Consider the following 8,209-nt stretch of genomic DNA (forward strand, 5'->3'; position numbering starts at 1 on the left):
GGGAACTCCACCTCCCAGAAGGCAGCAAGAACCGCACAGGGGGGTAATCTTTCAGCGGAAAAGGCGTCGCGCACGCGCAGAGAGAGCTGCTCCGGCGCAGACTCGGCGCCTCTCCTCAAGGCCCCGCTCGCCCCGCCCACCGGGCTTCGCGCACTCCGCTCCTTTCATGCGTCGCCGCTACGCATGCGCCTTGCAAGGAAGGGCGAGTTTCGGGGGCAGGGCGGGGGGCGGGCCTAGGCCGGGGTCTCACAGCGACTGCGCGGACGGGCTCCTGACTGGAACATGGCGACTTGCGCCGAAATCCTGCGGAGCGAGTTCCCCGAAATTGACGGACAAGTCTTCGACTACGTGACGGGTAAGCGGAACTGAATCGGCCGGCTGGGGAGACCGAAGTGGAGGCTGGGGGAAAGTCTAAACGAGCGTCGTGCCTGGGACTGTTGCCAGGCCTCTCCTCTGCATGACCTCTTGTCCCGGGGGCCGGTTGGGTCTGGAGCCTGGACTGGGGCCTCTGTCTGGGGACTGAAGCTGCTTGTGTGTTCACCACCCGATACCTTCCTCGTTCTACCACGCCCTGCCCAGGCGTCTTGCACAGCGGCAGCGCGGACTTCGAGTCCGTGGATGACCTGGTGGAAGCTGTGGGGGAACTATTGCAAGAGGTGTCCGGGGACAGCAAGGATGACGCGGGCATCAGGGCCGTGTGCCAGCGCATGTACAACACTCTGCGCCTGTATGTGCCAGGGAGTAGGGGTTGATGGGGGCGAAAGGGCGGCGAACGGTCCGGAGACAAGAGGTGGGGGAAGAAGATCTGATGGCCATAGAGCTTTTCCTTCAACTCCTAACTGCGCTTTCTATCCCTACCCACATAGGGCTGAGCCACAGAGCCAGGGAAATAGCCAGGTGCTACTGGACGCTCCCATCCAGTTGTCAAAGATAACAGAGAACTACGGTGAGAGTCAGGGGAGGTTGAACTAACTGCCCTCCTGTCCTTTTCTGCGCCCCCAACCATCTGCTCCCTGCAGCTTAGGGCTCCTACGTCTTTTCCACAGGACAGGGTTGTAAGAGCTAGTTGATGTCTTCACAGAGGGCAAAAGAGCCCATGATGGGGATGGGGAGGAGGTTGGAGGATTCTCCCAGCTCTTGGGTATGGTAGGAAGCATAAGAACCTGGAGCTGGACAGACTTGCTTTCACCCCCAATTTTGCAACTTACCAGCTGCATGATCTTGTAAGAGTTGGTTATCTGTCCCCAGCCTCGTCTATGCCTCTTTATCCTTTTATGTGAGTTTTTTGTTTGTGTGTTTGTTTTTGTTTTGTTTTGTTTTAGTGCAGGGAAGATAATAGCCATCTATCTGCAGGATTATAAGGCTTTATAGAAAACGTCTGTGTCTGTGCTTGGTTCATATTAGTCACTCAAAGTGTTAGTTTCCCTTCCCTCAGGGAGAAGGTGACTGCTTTTCTTATCGCTTACAGACTGTGGAACCAAACTTCCAGGACTGCTAAAGAGGGAACAGTCCTCGGTGAGGAGGAGGAAGCAAGGGAGGGGACTGTGTCTGTGATGGGGTTGGGAGTTGACTGTCTAATTGGAGTATCTTTTTGGGGGATTTCTGACTATGTCTTTCCCTGAGCCTTTGAGTCTGTTCATCATGGGTAAGTTAAGAGGGTTTACTCGAGATGTTCTCTCTTGGGGTTCCTTTCTGAGCCTACACCCTAGAGTGAAGTAGATGTGTTTGGACCCTTAGACAGTGAATGCAAAGAAGTTGGAGAAGGCCGAGGCTCGACTTAAGGCAAAGCAGGAGAAGCGCTCAGAGAAGGACACGCTCAAGACCAGCAACCCTCTGTGAGTGGGGGAAGCATGGCCCAGAAGAGAGCGGAGCAGTTCTTGCCTGGACAGAAGGTGGTGGGGAGCATTAAGAGCTGTCCATTTCTCCCTTTAAAGAGTCTTAGAAGAGGCATCAGCCAGCCAGGCAGGCAGCAGAAAGGAGAGTCGGTTGGAATCATCTGGCAAGAACAAATCCTATGATGTGCGAATTGAGAACTTTGATGTGTCTTTTGGCGATAGGTGAGGGGATAGTGGTGGCAGGGGTTGGCTTTCTTTTTCTAATTAGAGGAGAATTTGGAGAGATGAAATGGGGCTACAAACAATGTGAGGTTTGTTGTTAAACTTGCTGTGCACCTATTTCTAGAGCATCTTTGGTCTCCTGTCTCCACTCCTGCAGAGTATTGCTGGCTGGAGCAGATGTGAACCTGGCATGGGGCCGCCGTTACGGGCTGGTGGGGCGGAATGGGTTGGGGAAGACAACATTACTGAAGATGCTAGCCACCCGGAGTCTGCGGGTTCCAGCCCACATTTCCCTGCTGCACGTTGAGCAAGAGGTTGCTGGAGATGACACTCCTGCCCTGCAGAGTGTGCTGGAGAGTGACAGTGTGCGAGAGGATTTGCTACGGCGGGAGCGGGAGCTCAGTGCCCAGATTGCTGCTGGCAGGTGAGGGCTTCCGGCTAGGGAGCAACCAGCAGCTGCTGTCCCTCACAGAGTGCCTGCCCTCCTGGAACAATCCATAATTTGCATGTCCATCCTAGTAATCCGCAGAGCTTAGAACTTGGCGCTCTGGGACTCAAAAGCCCTTGTTCTTTCCACAGTGCCCATTTCCATAGTGCCCAAGGTAATGAGCACTGTGCAAACCCTTCCTGTATTCTCTTCCTCTTCCAGCCACAAGGTAGCCAATGGCCTTCTTTCCAATGGTATAAGGTGCAGGACATCCTCCTAGACTGCCCCCACTTAGGCCAATTGCTGTTTCTCCTCCCTCCAGGGCAGAGGGCTCTGAAGCTGCAGAGCTGGCAGAAATCTATGCCAAGCTGGAGGAGATTGAGGCTGACAAGGCACCTGCTAGGTATTTAAAGCTCCCCCTCCCTCCTTCAGATTTCCTTTCCCTTCTGTGGACTGTTCCAACTGAGTTCTTCAATTTCTTCTCTACTAGGGCATCAGTCATTCTCGCTGGGCTTGGCTTTACCCCTAAAATGCAGCAGCAACCCACCCGGTGAGTGACCCTTGCCATTCTTGGCCTTGAACCCTGTTGTCTCAGCCGCTTCCTGCCCTGATGAACACCCACCCCTAATGTGGCTCCATCATTCTTTAGGGAGTTCTCAGGTGGCTGGAGGATGAGGCTGGCCCTTGCCCGGGCCCTATTTGCTAGGTGAGTTTTCTGGGCCAGTGTATGAAGCCCTATGGAAGATTGGTCTTAGCTCTTGGGAGGTGGCATGAGTTGCTGACCTAAAATCTCGTGCGGTGTATTCTTTTTCATAGGCCAGATCTTCTGCTGTTAGATGGTGAGTTTGAAATGGGGTACCCTGACTTTAGAATGGACGGGGGTGGTAGCATCCAAGTTCCTAGTTCTCCAGCCCTTCAATCCCAAGTGTGTGCTCCCCTCCTTCTCCAGAACCTACAAACATGCTGGATGTCAGGGCCATACTGTGGCTGGAGAATTACCTGCAGGTGAGTGCCTGTGGGTGCTGGAGTGGGTTGGGGAAAGTCGGCTTCCAAGATACCTGGGGGCCTGAGAACTGACTGCCCTCCCAAACTGGGCCTGCTGTCCTGTGACCCCTCAGACGTGGCCCTCCACAATCCTAGTCGTCTCCCACGACCGCAACTTCTTGAATGCCATCGCCACGGACATCATCCACCTGCACAGCCAGCGGCTAGATGGTTACCGGGGAGACTTTGAGACCTTCATCAAGAGTAAGCAGGAGCGGCTGCTCAACCAGCAGCGTGAATACGAAGCACAGCAGCAGTATCGCCAGCATATCCAGGTGTGGGGCCTGGCAGGGCTGGGGGTCCCATCCCAGGGGTTCTAGAGTGGGGGATGTGGGGGAGTTTGACCAATGCCTGCACTCTTCCACCTGCAGGTTTTCATTGACCGGTTTCGCTACAATGCCAACAGGGCCTCTCAAGTGCAGAGTAAACTCAAGATGCTGGAGAAGCTGTGAGTACAGCATCCTTGGCCAGGCCTTGACTCCTGTTCTCTCGGTCTCCTTCCTCATTTGCAGGCCACCCTTGCCCTACCATTCCAGGTCTCCCCTTCGCTAGAAGCCACCTGTGACTTCCTCCTCTGCTGGGAGGCAGAGTATTCCACATTGTTCTTGGAAGGCTAATCTTGACTAGCACGTGGCAACCACTAATTTACTTCCTGTTTCTGCTTCTGTGTATCTGCTTATTCTGGGCGTTTCATATAAATGGAATCATACAGTATGTGACCTTTGTGCCTGGCGTCTTTCACCTGGCATCATGTGTGAGGCTCATCCATGTTGTAGCGCGTGTCAGAACTTCATTTCTTTTCGTGGCTGGATAATATTCTATTGTATGGATATACAGCATTTTGTTTATTGAGTCATTAGGGGACATTTGGGTTGTTTCCATTTTGGTTATTATGAGTAATGTTGCTGTGAACACTGGTGTACAAATTTTTGTGTGGTCATATGTTTTCAGCTTGCTTGGGTGCATACCTAGGGACAGAATTGCTGGGTTACATGGTAATTCCACATTAATGTTTTGAGGAACTGTCAAACTGTTTTCTAAAGCAGCAACATCATTTTACATTCCTACCAACAAGGAATGAGAGTTCCGATTTCTCCACGTCTTTGGCAACACTGTTATTGACTGTTTGTTTTTTTAGTTTTAGCCATCCTAGTGGCTGTGAAGTGATAGCTCATTGTGGTTTTGATTTGCATTTCCTTAATAACCAATGACAGTGTGCACTGGGAGTTTAACGTTGAAGTGCCCTTTCTATAAGTGCTGGCAGGAAGCTTAAAATCATAAGGCTTAGATGTTTGCAATGTGGAAACATATCACGATATAGTAACTGGGGGTAAAAAGTCACAAAAAGCCTAATTCTATTTTTTAGCATTTAGTAAACGAGAACAGTGTACTCTAAAGTAATGATACCTGAGTGGTAGGAGTACAAGCCCTTTCTAAGTTTTCTCTGAACATATATTACTTGTGTAGGAAGTTATTTTTTTAAGTCATAAATCTAGTCTACCTGATCTCTTCCCCCAGGCCTGAGCTGAAGCCTGTGGACAAGGAATCAGAGGTCGTAATGAAGTAAGTGCTGGGCCAGTGGGGTTGGTGGGGAATTGCTTGCTTCCAACTGCCCCCACATCCTCACCCCTACCTCCTGCAGATTCCCTGATGGGTTTGAGAAGTTCTCGCCGCCAATTCTGCAGCTAGATGAGGTGGATTTCTACTATGATCCGAAGCACGTCATCTTCAGTCGCCTCTCCGTGTCTGCTGATCTCGAGTCTCGCATCTGTGTGGTATGGCTGCTGTTTCTCTGTGCTGTGAGCTGGGAGTCTCCCGTCTCAGTGTGTGGTGTGGATTGGCCCAGATCCTCAAGCTGTAAAGGGATGAGGTCCATGGAACAGGAGAGAGGACCTGGGCTAAGGACTTTGCAGGACTTATACTAGCCACGTCCTCTGGCCGCACAGCGCTGCTCTTCAGGGAGGAAGAGCCTGGTATATAGTGTTTTAAAAATACTTAAAGCAGTGCTTTACCTTATTGATCTCAGTTCTGAGTTTTCTAAATCTTGAGACATTGAGGAGACAGCATGGGCTTCAGGGTCAGACTTCGGATCTTGACTATACCATTGCCTAGCTTGGTTACCAAGCAGCTTCCTCATCCTTAAGATGGCGCTGGCATCTACCTGGGATGGTATTGGAAGAAGTAAGTCCCCCCCAGCACTTAGCAAATACTCAAGTATTGCTCCCCTTAGTACATGTATTTTTCTTTTTTTTTTTTTTTGAGACAGAGTCCCACCCTGTTGCCCAGGCTTTTCTATGGCACGATCTTGGCTCACTGCAACTTACGCCTCCTGGGTTCGAACAGTTCTGCCTCAGCCTCATGAGTAGCTGAGATTATAGGCATCTGCCACCATGCCCAACTTATTTTTTGTATTTTTAGCAGAGACAGCGTTTCACCATGTTGGCCAGGCTGGTCTCAAACTCCTGACCTCAAATGATCTGCTTGCCTCGGCCTCCCAAAGTGCTGGGATTACAGGCGTGAGCCACTGCGCCCGGCTAGAGTCCTTAAAAATATTTTTTTGGTTGTTGAAGGAGTCATTGGGACTGGGGACTGCCTGAGACCCCTTCTAATTTCCTTCCCTTCTGTGTTACACACAGCGGTGCTCTTTTTATTGATACGTAATTATACATGTTTATGGGGTACAGAGTGATATTTCCATACATGTATACAATGTGTAATGTTCGAATCAGGGTAATTAGCATATTCACCGTAAACATTTATCACTTTATGTTGGGAACATTCAAAATCTTCTAGCTTTTTAAAAATGTACAATCAGTCATTGTGAACTGTAGCGTCCCTGCAGTGCTGTAGAACCCTCGAACTTATTTCTCCATTCCTCCTATCTAGCTACAATTCTGTTTTGGTTAACCAACCTCTCCCGATCCCCTCTCTCAATTCCCCTCCTCCCCGCTTACCCTTCCCAGCCTCTAGTAACCAGAACTCTACTCTCTACTTCTATGTGCTAAACATTTTCTAGTGCCCACATATGAGTGAGAACTTACAGTATTTATTTTTCTGGCACACACTGTATGACGTTTTCACGTTTCTTAAGGTTGGAGAGAATGGGGCCGGGAAGTCTACCATGCTGAAGCTGCTTATGGGGGACCTGGCACCTGTTCGGGGCATCAGACACGCTCACAGGTCAGAGGCACCCCCGCCCATGAGCACATTTGCAGGCACCCATGCTTCCTGCACTCCTTCATGGCTGTTGCCTTTGTCTGCTTTTCCACCTCGGTTTCTGTCTTCAGGAATCTGAAGATTGGCTATTTCAGCCAGCACCACGTGGAGCAGCTGGACCTGAACATCAGTGCTGTGGAACTGCTGGCACGCAAGTTTCCTGGTGAGTTGGAGATTTGAGTGGGGAAAGAGGGATGAGGCTGACCCCGGCAGCTAGACCTGCCTTGGAGTGAGTGCAGAGCAGCCCTCCCAAGCCTAGATGGAAGGACATGGGGACTTGGAGGTGTGGCTGGAGGGTACAGGGAGGGAGTTGGGCCAAGAAACCACCTGATCTGGGGAGTCCTTTTCCAGGGCGGCCTGAGGAGGAGTACCGTCACCAGCTGGGTCGGTATGGCATCTCCGGAGAGCTGGCTATGCGCCCTGTTGCCAGCTTGTCTGGGGGCCAGAAGAGCCGAGTGGCCTTTGCTCAGATGACTATGCCCTGGTGAGGCCTCATTTTCTAGAGCTCTTCCCCTCCCATTTCCCCTTCTTGCCCAGTAGAAAACCGTATCAGAAGGCTTTATTTTCTCTCACCGCACCCCTTCACTGCCTACCTTCCTGGGTTCTGCCTTCCAGCCCCAACTTCTACATTCTGGATGAACCCACAAACCACCTGGACATGGAGACCATCGAGGCTCTGGGCCGTGCCCTCAACAATTTCAGGGTGAGTGTGCCTTCACCCTGCCCACTCCTCCCCAGGCCTCGGTGCCTCTCGTGTCCCCCTCAGCACCTCCTGCTCTCGTGTCTTTCAGGGTGGCGTGATTCTGGTGTCCCACAATGAACGCTTTATCAGGCTGGTGTGCCGGGAGTTATGGGTGTGCGAAGGAGGCGGTGTCACCCGCGTGGAAGGAGGATTTGACCAGTACCGCGCCCTCCTCCAGGAACAGTTCCGCCGCGAAGGCTTCCTTTAGGGCTACCAGGCTGAGGACTCGCCCAGGACATGGACTGGTCTCTCAGACCCCTGGGCCACCACATAGGCCACCAACTCCAGGCCGTGGACTTCCCCCAACTTGGGGACAGCCTTATTCCCAAATGTCTCTCTCCTTTTGACTGGAGCATCTTCTGCACAACCTTGGGAGCCCATCCAAGGGTTGGTGAGGACTGGTTTCCCGGGGGCCGGCGGTCTGGGGGTACCCTCTGGGGTTATAGGTTTCCCCACTGCCCCAGCTCTGACTGGACCCCAAGTGGCTGCTATGTAAATTAAATGTCTCCCTGCATCTCCTTTGCCTCATGTCTGCTGCTCCCTGGGCAGTGGTTGCCTCCTATTGAGGGCTATGGACTCTCAGATTGGCCTTTTCCTATGGCACTTGTATCACTCACGTGGAGGAAGCAATGGCAGCACCAGCCTTGCCTCTAGAAGAAACATTGTCAAGCTGCTGGGGCATTGAGGTCATCTGCCTGCCTGACCTTGGGGTGGGCTGAGCCA

The 8,209-nt window shown here is 51.9% G+C and overlaps 1 protein-coding gene across 4 annotated transcripts; it reads left to right on the plus strand.

Moving 5' to 3' along the window:
• Positions 1–273: 273 nt before the first annotated feature.
• Positions 274–8,000, plus strand: ABCF3 (ATP binding cassette subfamily F member 3). 4 transcript variants are annotated; one of them, XR_012430914.1, is made up of 21 exons: positions 274–355; positions 580–727; positions 867–946; positions 1,469–1,515; positions 1,738–1,835; positions 1,935–2,057; positions 2,215–2,481; positions 2,807–2,887; positions 2,975–3,034; positions 3,134–3,190; positions 3,301–3,323; positions 3,434–3,489; positions 3,603–3,803; positions 3,900–3,976; positions 5,047–5,091; positions 5,171–5,501; positions 6,620–6,708; positions 6,816–6,907; positions 7,096–7,228; positions 7,360–7,447; positions 7,536–8,000. XR_012430914.1 is itself a non-coding variant. In XM_005546526.4 (21 exons), exons 1-21 carry the CDS (start codon positions 283–285, stop codon positions 7,692–7,694), a joined length of 2,130 nt encoding a protein of 709 aa, XP_005546583.1. In that variant the 5' UTR covers positions 274–282; the 3' UTR covers positions 7,695–8,000. The 4 variants fall into 4 exon arrangements, 2 of the variants coding, with proteins under 2 accessions (XP_005546583.1, XP_045240997.2); XM_005546526.4 differs by having other exon boundaries at positions 5,171–5,303; XR_012430915.1 differs by lacking the exon at positions 7,096–7,228 and having other exon boundaries at positions 7,285–7,447.
• The last annotated feature ends 209 nt before the right edge of the window (positions 8,001–8,209 follow it).

Source organism: Macaca fascicularis, chromosome 2 (genome assembly GCF_037993035.2).
Source record: "Macaca fascicularis isolate 582-1 chromosome 2, T2T-MFA8v1.1".
Classification (NCBI taxonomy): domain Eukaryota; kingdom Metazoa; phylum Chordata; class Mammalia; order Primates; family Cercopithecidae; genus Macaca; species Macaca fascicularis.

Coding starts and splice junctions, on each gene's coding strand:
- ABCF3 (XM_005546526.4), top strand. CDS start 283: ATGGCGACTTGCGCCGAAATCCTGCGGAGCGAGTTCCCCGAAATTGAC. Junction 3,324..3,433: donor AGATCTTCTGCTGTTAGATG/GTGAGTTTGAAA, acceptor CTCCTTCTCCAG/AACCTACAAACATGCTGGAT. Junction 7,229..7,359: donor GCTCAGATGACTATGCCCTG/GTGAGGCCTCAT, acceptor TCTGCCTTCCAG/CCCCAACTTCTACATTCTGG.